General features: G+C 33.4%; 2 protein-coding genes across 2 annotated transcripts; one reads left to right on the plus strand and one right to left on the minus strand.

The window, feature by feature from the left end:
- The first annotated feature begins 1,840 nt into the window (after positions 1–1,840).
- Positions 1,841–4,466, plus strand: LOC133329490 (elongation factor G, mitochondrial). The gene is made up of 3 exons (XM_061537963.1): positions 1,841–1,959; positions 2,089–4,109; positions 4,174–4,466. Exons 1-3 carry the CDS (start codon positions 1,888–1,890, stop codon positions 4,316–4,318), a joined length of 2,238 nt encoding a protein of 745 aa, XP_061393947.1. The 5' UTR covers positions 1,841–1,887; the 3' UTR covers positions 4,319–4,466.
- Positions 4,467–5,388: 922 nt separating this feature from the next.
- Positions 5,389–6,365, minus strand: LOC133329488 (large ribosomal subunit protein uL4m). Its single transcript, XM_061537961.1, has 2 exons — positions 5,680–6,365; positions 5,389–5,618 (listed from the first exon to the last, which is right to left on the minus strand). The coding sequence occupies exons 1-2, from the start codon at positions 6,363–6,365 to the stop codon at positions 5,399–5,401; spliced, it is 906 nt and encodes a 301-aa protein (XP_061393945.1). The 3' UTR covers positions 5,389–5,398.
- Between the last annotated feature and the right edge of the window lie 6,297 nt (positions 6,366–12,662).

Below are 12,662 nucleotides of genomic sequence, written 5' to 3' on the forward strand. Positions count from 1 at the left end.
CAACGATACATAATCATTATATTCCCATTGCACACATACATACAAAGTAATATCGATAACAAGTTTATTAAGATATAATGACTAATGAAGATGGCTATGAAGAACCTTTCAACATAAAATATGACACGTGAAAATTTGGCACCTTTATTAACTTTGATTCGCAAAACGAGGGTTCAAAGCAACTGGAATATTTTTGAGCTGAAACTCAGACGCTACTTTATTATGAGTTAATATGAATTCAAATACTAAAACTGTAAATGAAGTTCCCCATATATTCTACACCTTTTTATAATGTTATTCAAAACATTTCAATTGCAATTTGAGAATTTCATTTGTAATTCGAAAACTAATTGTTATGAATTGCAAATGGAATTCTTGAATTGCAATTTGTATGTTGTGAATTGCAAATGGAATTCTCGATTTACATTTGATATGTTTTGAACAACATGCGATATGTTTTGAACAGGTGTAGAAAAAGACAAAAAAATTATATTTTAAATGAGGGTCATCTATGTTTATTCTATTTTAGGGGATAACATCAAACCTCAATTAGTTCCAGTGGTATATATTTGACGTATACGCTATGGGTTAACGAAATCTTGTAAAATGTAAACGTACTATAAGCATGATACTCTTGTATGTATGTGTGTAAAAAACATTTGACATATCACCTATTTCAAATTGTTAATCCCGTTCCATGATCTAGTAATATATTTTAACTGTTAATAACAAAAAAAAATGTATATTGAAAGAAAAAAAAAACAAATCATATAGATTTATTATTTGTAAATGTTTATCTATCAAACCACAACAAGAAAAATATAATATTTAAGGTTCCAGTAATTAATATCAACATAGAAATAGACGAATTTTGACATTGATCCAAAAATTACAAAACAAAAACGATGTGGGAAAAATGTATGGAAAATAAAGGGGAATTTACACCCAAACCTTTCTTTAATATCATCATTTACTTTACATATGTACAACGGAAGTGGCAATTAAAATGACGATATATCAAATAACACCTTCGGTGTAAATGCTCCCATACTGTTCCACTATGTTTAATGCTGCATTTTAAATATATGCAATGGAAATTAATTTTGAAATGAAGATTAAGTGATGATTTATCATAAGACGTTCGATGTCAGTGTGTCTTATGTTATTGCAATTATTTGACATATGTTGGTTTAGACTACGACGTTTAAATTTGCGAAATCCACTCGATCCCAAATGTCAATTCCATAGTGTATATGTGAAGTATATATAATACACTGTATTTGTGAACAGGATTAACTTGACGTATACGCTATGGAATTGGCGTTTGAAATCGAGTGGATTTAGTAATATAAACGCGTACTTATTTTATATATGAAACAAGTAAAATATAATACTAAAAACGTAATGTTAATTGTTTTAATAAAAATACAAAGGAACACCATTGCAACATACCTATATACCTCCTTATTTTAGTGTAAAACAAAATTATTATTGTTAATAAATATACAGAAATTATATAACAACCTCATTGTATGCATTTTAATTGGGAAAAAATAAAGAAAAGGAATCTTTCAATTATTATATATCTCCTAATTGTTTGAATTTTCCTAAAACACCTGAAATTCCGCCTTGAAATTATTAACATCACTAATTGGTGCGTTAAAAGTCACAACATGCCATGATTACTCAAAACAAAGTAATCATTAGTTTGCTATTTAACAGCTCATTGGCAACTCTACCCAATCATATTGTCATAAACAGCTGTAACGTGCCGTCTTTTTCGTTGTTGCTGTAACACTGCAGTGCAGTTGTGGGGACCGTAGTTTTTTGAGATTGTGTGATTTTTTCGAGTTGGTATTGGGAAAATATAAATAAAATTAATTAACGATGACATTAATTAAACGTTTGGTGACTAGTAATCTAGTTAACCGTTTAAATAACCTTAAAACCCTCAACAATGTAAGTAATTTTAATTGACAACTTTCTGTTGATTTTGTGAACAAAAAAATGTAGGTTATGTAATATTGGTTGCCTTGTTGTAAATGGATACAAGAGTTTCCTTCATCTTCTCCCTTTCTACATTTCCAGAATGGTTATTGTACACATTTGAAATTTGCCGAACACAAACCAATTGAAAAAATCCGCAATATCGGTATCTCAGCTCACATTGACAGCGGTAAGACCACCTTGACGGAACGTATCTTGTTCTATACCGGTCGTATTGCTGCCATGCACGAGGTCCGTGGTAAAGACAATGTGGGTGCAACTATGGACTCTATGGAATTGGAAAGACAACGTGGTATTACAATTCAATCTGCAGCCACCTACACCCTGTGGAAGGACACAAACATCAATATCATCGATACACCTGGCCATGTGGATTTTACCGTAGAAGTCGAAAGAGCTTTGCGTGTTTTGGATGGTGCAATTTTGGTACTCTGTGCCGTAGGCGGTGTCCAATCTCAAACGTTGACTGTCAACCGTCAAATGAAACGTTACAATGTACCCTGTTTGGGTTTCATCAACAAACTCGATCGTATGGGTTCCAACCCCTATAGAGTGTTGTCGCAAATGCGTTCCAAAATGAATCACAACGCTGCTTTCATCCAATTGCCTATTGGTTTGGAAAGTGACTGCAAGGGTATTGTTGACTTAGTGGGAGAGAAGGCTATCTATTTCGAAGGTCCCTTGGGTACGGATATAAGATACGATGAAATCCCCAAGGATATGCGCACCGAATCCGATGAAAGACGCCAAGAACTCATTGAACATTTGTCCAATGTTGATGACACTTTGGGTGAAATGTTTTTGGAGGAGAAAGCTCTTACGGAAAATGACATCAAGGCTGCCTTGAGAAGAACATGTATCAAGCGTACATTCACGCCTGTTTTGGTTGGTACAGCATTGAAAAACAAAGGCATACAACCCTTGCTGGATGCTGTCATTGACTACTTGCCCCATCCCGGAGAGGTAGAAAACATTGCCATGATTGAGGAAGACGGCAAGGAACCACAAACTATTGTCTTGAATCCTGCACGCGATGGCAAAGATCCATTTGTGGGTTTAGCCTTTAAATTGGAAGCCGGTCGTTTTGGTCAATTGACATATTTGCGTTGTTATCAAGGTGTATTGCGTAAAGGCGATACCATCTTCAATTCCAGAACCAACAAAAAGGTGCGTCTGGCCCGTTTAGTACGCCTGCATTCCAACAACATGGAGGATGTCAACGAGGTATATGCTGGTGACATTTTCGCCTTGTTTGGCGTTGATTGTGCCTCCGGTGATACCTTCACCACCAATCCACGTGATGGCCTAAGTATGGAGTCGATTTATGTACCCGATCCCGTTGTATCGATGGCAATCACACCAAACAATCCCAAGGATCGTGATAACTTCGCCAAGGCTGTACAAAGATTTACCAAGGAAGATCCCACCTTCCATTTCTATTATGACAACGATGTTAAGGAGACTTTGGTATCTGGCATGGGTGAATTGCATTTGGAAATCTATGCCCAACGTATGGAACGTGAATACAACTGTCCCGTTACCCTGGGCAAGCCCAAGGTTGCTTTCAGAGAAACATTGGTGGCACCCTGCTCATTCGATTATTTGCATAAGAAACAATCGGGTGGTTCCGGTCAATATGCCCGTATCATTGGTGTCATGGAACCATTGCCACCACATCAAAACACCCTATTGGAATTTGTTGATGAGACCATTGGTACAAATGTGCCCAAACAATTTATACCTGGTGTAGAGAAGGGTTTCCGTGAAATGGCCCAAAAGGGTATGTTGTCGGGTCACAAATTGTCTGGCATCCGATTCCGTTTGCAAGATGGTGGACACCACATTGTAGATTCCAGTGAATTGGCGTTTATGTTGGCTGCCCATGGTGCCATTAAGGAAGTATTCCAACAAGGTGCATGGCAAATTCTTGAACCCATTATGTTGGTGGAAGTAACAGCCCCCGAAGAATTCCAAGGCGCTGTAATGGGTCAATTGAATAAACGTCATGGTATTATTACCGGTACCGATGGTAACGAGGGATGGTTTACCGTCTATGCTGAAGTTCCACTTAATGATATGTTTGGTTATGCTGGTGAATTGAGGTGAGAGAAAATAGTTTATGTTGTTTTAGGAGACCTAATTAAAATTGGATTTTTTTCTTTTCAGATCAAGCACCCAGGGTAAAGGTGAATTCACAATGGAATATTCCCGTTATTCACCATGTTTGCCCGATGTACAAGAACAAATTGTACGTCAATATCAGGAAGCACAGGGCTTGATTCAACCCGACAAAAAGAAAAAGAAGAACTAAGCTATCATATTTCCAAAATTCATCTATGTTATAAGTCGAATAACCTGTTCTAGAATTATTATGTTTATAATTTTCAATAATTTTAATTTAATTTTGTTAAAATACATTTTTTGTACAGCTGTGATACAAACAATATAAAAGAAGAAAACTGCAATAGTAAATACTGAGGAATTCTTTGAGGAGAAAATTCAAATATGATGTTAACCAAATGTTGCACTGGGTAGGATTGGAGGAATACAAGTTACTGTTGTAGATGCTAGAAACCTCTTGTAGTGGCATAACGATGTTAATTTGGGCTTTGCAATCCAACAACACAATACTATTGGCAAAATGTAATCAATAGGCTGTTCCGAAAATCATTTTTTGAAAGCAAACATAAGTTTTTTTTTAATACAAAGTTGATGGCTAGCCGATGTGAATTTCTTGCAACGGAGAATGGACTGAGGTGACTATTGAAGAATATCGACAAATGTAAAATTGTATTATCATGTTATTATTATCATATTATCATCATATTAGTATTATCAAATATATTACAAATCATAAAACTGAGCAAGATATTACAAGCATGCTTATATACATTTTTGGCATCCAGCCAAAATCAAAAGAGTTCAAGGAAAATTGCCCGTTGGAAACAAATAATAAGACGAAGTTGAAAGGGGTCAACAGCAGAACCAATAAAATTACCAACTATTGCGACTATACCCCATATATAAATATGCTTATAATCTGTGCTACGATAATGTTGAATGTCGACTATATATTCTACCAGATATTATTGATTATATTTTGATATTAAACGTATTGCTGGGAGAAGAAAGTGCACAAATCACTGACACTTGATATCGCTGTTATAATTTTCAATAAAAAAGTGGCAATAACAATAAACACAATTGAATCTACAATTTACAATACATCTAACTACCATAGAAGTAAAACTTAACTTACATCTCTATATTCAGCATTTGACTGCATTTGTGGCTGTGTAAATTTGCAATTCCATTTGTGATTCATTTAATTTCTTTTTGATTTTCTTTAAAATGTTTTATTAACAATACTTATTTCGCACTAGTAACAAACTTAAACTTGATCCAATTTGAATTTTTGGCCCTTGACCATGGCATCGGTACGATGTAATTGGTACAACAGGCGATCTTCAATATGTTTGACCGCATCCACGGTTAAAACTAATGTGTCGTGTTTCAACATTGAATAACAATTTAAACTAAATGCAGGCATTAAATTGACATAGCCCAAGGAATCGGTAGCATAACAGATGTTCTCAGGGAATTCATCATTCCTGCAAAAAAACAATAATCACATTAATACGTTCGATCAACTGATCCATGCTACACACTTACTTGTCAACAATCAAAACAGATGGCCCCCAATTCCTCTCATGTATTAAATCCTTTATAAAATCTGGATCTTGACTGGGTATATCAACATTACTGATGATATGCAAATCATCCTGGGCCAATTTAACACTAAGAGTTGATGTCAATCCCAAAACTCTCTTCAAAAATGGTAGCATATAAAAGTGGGTGGTGGGTGAGCGGGGACCATGTGATATACCACCGCCTTTCAACATGGGCGATCTAAGCGAACCGTGACGAGAACGACCGCCACCCTTCTGTGGCCATGGTTTACGTCCACCACCACGTACCTCAGCTCGATTCTTGGTATCGGCAAAACTTACATAACGGTACTTTCTTTGCCATTCAATATTCTCCTGTATTACATCAACTCGGGGCTGTGTGGCGAAGACATCAGGATGTAGTTCGATGAGACCCAATTTACGTTCTTCGACGGCATCGATATTCTCTATCCATGCTTGGCGACAATCTTTGAGATTTAAGGGTGCGAATTCCTTGAATGTTTGTGGCAACAACAATGCCGGTCCACTTGATGTTGGTGGTACTGGAACGTTGGGTTTCTCGACGACTTGTGGGGTTTCTTCAGCAGATGTACGTGCAACGCAACTGGAAGATATGCCCCGAACAGCGGGAGCAATAACCAATTTAGTTTTATTTAATAAACCCAACATTTTTCGGGGCACAATGTTTTGGAATTTTTCGCAGTTGTCGGGCCGACCTGCATGTGAATTAGGGATAAGTAAATCGGCTTTTGACTAATCGATTAATCGACTTTTTGTGTAGAAAAATCTAAAAGTCGAAATCGACTTTTGATCTTTGAGGAAGTCACAAAGTCGATTTTTTCCTAAATACTTGGTATATTAACACAAAGCTAAAAATTATACATTTCACAGCATTATTTCACCTGTTGACAACAACAGGTGAAATAATAATAATCATGCGTATGCGTACGAATTTATTCACCTCAAAAGTTAATTACATGTATTTAAATGAATATTACCCAAATACGCATTGCGTATAAAAATATAAAGTTGAAAATTTTCAACATTGACAATGCGTATTTTGGAAATTTTGTTTTTTGAAAATAGAATTCTAGTCATTGAAAAATTTGTTTTTCTATAAATTGGTCTGTTCCCGTACTGCAAGAATCTACTAGATTTTACTATTTTCTTCGATAACATAAAGGAAAATTCGTTATCGTAGTAAAACGTAGTAGATTCTTGCAGTACGGGAACAGACCAAATGTAAACATTTTTCGATCAATTAAAAAATGTAGTCATCCATTTTCGCCGTTTTTAATTGGCGCAGATGCAATAGTAAAAATATACATTCAATTTGGTACTTTTTCAAAAGTAGATGTGACTCATATCGAACGATAAGTTGTTTGTTACAGAAACCAAATTTGATTCGAATTCGAGTGACTACATTCGATCGAAAAATCTTTCAATCGTTTTAGTGAAACAGGCTATTCATTTTTCAGACTTGTTGTTTCTTCTTTCGATTTTTGATAAATCGAGTTCTTCCTACTAACAAATCCAGAGCGGTGTGCACATGATCAATTTTATATGACATGTTATGCTAATCCATGATCTAATAAACAGGTCGTGTCAGAAGCAATAGTTATCGACAATTTTGGATTAAAATCCCCCCAAGCTGTCAAATTGTTTGTTTACGTTAAGTCAAAATTTGACAGCTCGGGTGAAATCACCTGGCCTTATCGGACGACCCTATTATTGGATCATGTGCTAATCTAATGTCTATTAATAAGGTCACACACATGATGCAATAATAAGGTGATGTATCAAAACAACAACTTTTGTTTTTGTCTCGATCCTCTGTCAAATTTTTCCTTATAATATTTCACGTGGTTGGCAACATTGCACATCGAATTCATATAGAAATTAACCACCTTGACAGTTAATCGAGGCATCAGCTGCGCTAAATGGACTACCTATTTATTGTGCCATGGTCACGCAGGTTGCAATCGTGTAAAGTTTATTCACAATGATGCATTTTGACAGCAAACTTGAGAAGCATCTGAATTAAATCTGGTGTATTAAAATTTGATTTCTTATTCGATATTGTGAAGAAAACGTGTCGCTCAATTCAGGTTTCCCGTTTTTGGTACAATTTTAAAAAAATATGTTAAATAACTACATCTACTTGTTGCATTTGTATTTATTTATTCAGTATGTGCATGTGTTTCAGACAATTTGTAGTCGATTTAAAAATGTCTGTTCGGCTGTCTGTCAATTATATGTCAATATATTTCATTTTATTTTAAATATTTTTGTCATAGTATTTCAAACAATGCACATAGTATTCAAAACAATATACACGAAAATATGTATGTATTTTGTTTTGATAGAACAGGCCACTTTGGAAAAAAATGGTTATTGATAAACTAGAACTTTGTACCAGGTTAACCTACGATATGAGGATTTATTTGACGTATATGCAATGGATTTGATAATATTCCATTTGTCTACATTTGGAAAAAAATTAAATCCAATTTTTTAGCAGTCCGAAGATGAGGTCCATCGGTTTACCCCTTTCGTAACTCCTTTACAAAGCTTAAAAATTTGAATTTATTTAATTCAATATCAAGCGAATGAGCAGGCTTTGATCAAATCTTTGCACATCATAACACTTTTACCAAACCTAGATCCATAAAAATGTTACGACGAAGAAAAGTCAGAATAAATGTATGGCTAATGAGCCTCATTGAAATATTAGTTTTAGGCCTTTGGACCAAATTCCAATTCCTTTGGACCAAATTCGTTTCAGACAATTTGGAGTGGATTTACAAATGTCGGTGCGTCTATCTGGACGGCTGGTGCGCATGATAACCAGAGATGGTCTGTCAGAAACAGTGACGTAAATGACATACATTTCCGACGTATAATACATACGCCAGAAAAGTCGGAAACCCACCCAAAACCATGGGTTTTTGACAAAATAGATATTTCCATTAATCAATTGGTCTGTTCCCGTAATGCAAGAATCTACTAGTTTTTACAATATTTTTAGATAAAGGAAAACTTTTTATCGTAGTAAAAAGTAGTAGATTCTTCAAGTACGGGAACAGACCAAATTTGGAAATTACGTATGCTTTACTCAAATCCATCTCAAAATTCAAAATTTTCTTCTCCAAAAAGTTTAAAATTTTTTATTAGTTCTAGTAAGAAACAGTCAGATATGTAAAAATAATATATATTCTTGAAAATGTATATGGTAATAATATTCAAATAAATGAAGTTTACTAGATTTATTACATTTTATACAGGTATATGACGTTTTCGACGTTTACACCTTTTTGACAGTCGAAAACCCAAAAAATTCTCAAAATCGTGATAACGCATTTATTGAGAGAACACGTCGGAAAACAGACAAACTCATGCTTTGGGCGCCAAGTTCAATTGGCAACCAAGATCATCTATTAATTCATTATACCTTTCATCCAAACTTTTCACATCTTTATATTTCTTTCAAACATAGTTTATGTTCGAAGATGGAGAATATAGATCCACTCCTACTGATACCTCCCCCACAAAATGGTCAAAATTGTGCCAAAAAATAATTTTATAATAACATGCAAACGGACTATCCGATCTTATCCGAGACTTTGTACAACCTATTAACTTTACCAAGCCTAGATCAAGTAGGAAGATGGGACCTATTGGTCCCACTCCTTCTGGTACCTCCCCACAGTCGGTAAAAATTTTCTATATTTATAAATCCAATATCCAGCTAATGGAATGTACGGAAGCAAATTTTGAACAACCTATTATCTTTACCAAGCCTTGATCAAGTTTGAAGATGGGACCCATTGGTCCATTCCTTTTGGTACCTCACCCACAAAGGGTCAAAATTCTTAATATTTATGAATCCAATATCAGGCAAATGGAATGTCCAATTTGAACCAAATTTTGCACAACCCATTATCTGAACCAAGAATTTATCAAGTTTGATCAATTAATGATTGGCAACGAACCCTGAAATACGTAAAATCCTATGCCTCATGAGTGCAGATGGAGGAATTGAAGATGTTGTTAAGAATAGACTCAACAAAGCCAGGTCCTCAAGGCTCTAGAAGATCTGGCCGTCCTAGAAATACATGACGCAGAACTATTAGTAAGAATAGAATGGAATTTTCTTTAAATGTTCTATGTTCCCAAGAGGAATAAATAAAGGGAAAAAGTTTTTCGGAGGGGATATGTAAAGTTTAAAGTTGGTACTGACAAAACCGCAGTCAGTCATAGGAAAATATTCTCAAGGATTAATCATCTAAGACGAAGAAAAATTATCTTTAATACTGAGAATTAAATTTTTTTCATTTTGTATGTGCCATGTTTGCTCAAAATTCCATTTTGATATGTCGATCTGATTCTAAAATCTGCCAAAGATGGCGATTATAATTTAGAATTACAAGTCGCTATATAATTTTAGATTTTAATTCAGCTCCTATATACAAATGATGTAATCTGGACATCTCGTATATTGTTATAAGATGCATTAGCATAGAATATATATATATATATATATATTTAGATTATGACAGCTTTATAATAATAAAGGACTTTTCAATAATATTTTAGGCAAGATAATTTTTTTATTAAAACATTATTACACATTTATATTAAAATTAAATTAGTTTTTATTTATTTTTTTTAATTTTATTTTATTCCTCTTACACATATGTATATATAGTGTGTATGTACTCACATACTAATGTGCGCATTTATTAGAGATCGTTCAGATTTCTTCAACAAACAACAAAGAAAAAAGCCAGCACATTCACATCATTTGGTGGCAATTGGAAAATCAATTCTTTGTTTACTTTTCCCATGATGCGAGTGACTTTTAAAAGGCAAAAATTCCCTATTACTAAGAAAAATACCCATAAGAATCATTATGGTTTTCAAACACATTATGCCATTCCGACAACTGATAAGCGCGCTGTCATCAGTAGTAGTCAATCGGAACAGCAGCGGTTTTGCTCACACCGAAATATGAGAGAATAACCCGATAATTTCCTTAACAAAAATCCAAAAATTAAATGAAAATATCAGAAGAATGTAGTCAAATTTCCTATTCAAGACAAGGCATTGGCCGCGGCGGCGCTACACACACATAACAATAACAGCTGGAACGATCAGACAATCGGAAATAACACATATGATGATGATGATGAATATGCATATGAGCGAGCATCCACATCATTCAGGGCCAATAAACCACTCGACAAATATTTAATTATCTCAAAATAGGATATTTAGATAAATTGTGCAGGTAGGTAGTGTGCTGAAGGTTCTTTTATGTTGTTTGAGATGAAAAAAGAGTGTCTGGAAAAGAGAGTGTTGTCTTTTAGTAAGGATATGTTTTTATCTTTGACCTAGCCACGGTGTGACCTGGAATTTCCAAATTTAAAATTAGCCTTCTCCCTCTCAGTAAATGTAGAGGAATTTTTTGTCAAAAACATTAGTATTACTTCATCGTTTGAAATATAAACATCTTTCGGATTTGATGTGCGTAAATATTTGTTTTTAAATTCGCGAATACTGAAAAATAGATATATAATAAATAAAAAAATTAATTATAAAAATAATGTAAGTTTTATATAAATTGTTTGTATATTTGTTATGGTTCATGATGGTGTTGACGGTTATTGGTTGTGCAAGTGTTCTATTAATTGGAACAGTGTTTTAAATAAAAGTTTGAAAATTTGTGAAAATATTAATAAAAGTTGTTTATTAAATTTTTATTAAAAAATACATTACTAACGAATTTGTACAGGATATGAAATACATATATAACATATATTGAATATATACATAAAAAAATTAAAATATAACAATTATTTTGATCAATACTTGAATTACCTTAAACAATGTTTTTTTAAATAAATCAATAAATATCAGTTTCAAATGTACACACAATATATGGAATATATAATATAGAAGTTATGGAATATAAAATATACTTTATATTGAATATATGTATATGTAGTTTAAATATAATAATTCTACTGGTTTCCCCAAAAAAAAATGCTTTATAACAAATAAATATATGTACTTGTTTATTTTTATGTAAGACTAGCACATTTAAAAATATGTTATTTTAAAATATACATATTTACAAAGATTAGAAAAAATAATTTTATTTATTAATACACGGTTTTCCCCAAATCATTATTATTTAAAAAAATATAATTTTCTAATCTATTTGTTTAATTCATTATTTTTATTGAATTATCAATTTGCTTTAATGTATATGTAAACTGTTGTATTAATTTTCATAAAAAAATTATTCATATCGTGAAGAATATTTGAAAAAATGACTAGTTTTTTTATTATATTTTTCCAAATATTAATTTCCTTTATTATTATTTCTCCATCGCATTTTAGTCTTGATTTAGATTAGGCGAGTTTACTTGCGGCAAGTCTTTGTTTGTAGGAGAGAGGGGCAAGGGGTATAGAAATGAAAAAAAATTGCTCGTACCGACAATTTTCTGGCAATCCGTTTTGTGTTTTTCGTATTTGTTGACATTTTATATATATTTAAATGTGAAAAAACAACAAATAAAAAAATATTTTGGAAACCGAATTGCCTTGTGTAGACGCATGGAGCAAGTTCAAAAGAGAACGATAAAAATTGCCGCAAATAAACTCGCCTAATATAAATCAAGACTTATTAAATATCCACACACATAACGTTATACCAAAGGCATTGCCAACATAACACGACAGACAGTTCCATATGTCATTGAAATCGCACAACACAAGAAGGAAAAAAAGAGAATCTCAAATAATGAAGAAAAAAATAATTATCGACGAAAGTCGATCTGTAGAACCCTTGCACACTTCATCATTTATTGGCTGAATCGTATTGCTAGCATTTAAACGAAATCAAAGTTCGGGAGAAGAAGCGTAAAATTCAGTTCAAGTGACGGGAAGAGTTTTGCGATA

This window comes from Musca vetustissima, unplaced genomic scaffold (genome assembly GCF_032173495.1).
Source record: "Musca vetustissima isolate MV318-11 ecotype Yass unplaced genomic scaffold, APGP_CSIRO_Mvet_v1 utg6009, whole genome shotgun sequence".
Taxonomy (NCBI): domain Eukaryota; kingdom Metazoa; phylum Arthropoda; class Insecta; order Diptera; family Muscidae; genus Musca; species Musca vetustissima.

Bases quoted from the DNA above. Each gene is read 5' to 3' on its own strand.
- LOC133329490 (XM_061537963.1), top strand. From the start codon at position 1,888: ATGACATTAATTAAACGTTTGGTGACTAGTAATCTAGTTAACCGTTTA. The intron at 1,960-2,088 runs GTAAGTAATTTT...CTACATTTCCAG, and splicing joins ACCTTAAAACCCTCAACAAT to AATGGTTATTGTACACATTT. The intron at 4,110-4,173 runs GTGAGAGAAAAT...TTTTCTTTTCAG, and splicing joins GGTTATGCTGGTGAATTGAG to ATCAAGCACCCAGGGTAAAG.
- LOC133329488 (XM_061537961.1), bottom strand. From the start codon at position 6,365: ATGTTGGGTTTATTAAATAAAACTAAATTGGTTATTGCTCCCGCTGTT. The intron at 5,619-5,679 runs GTAAGTGTGTAG...GTTTTTTTGCAG, and splicing joins TCTGTTTTGATTGTTGACAA to GAATGATGAATTCCCTGAGA.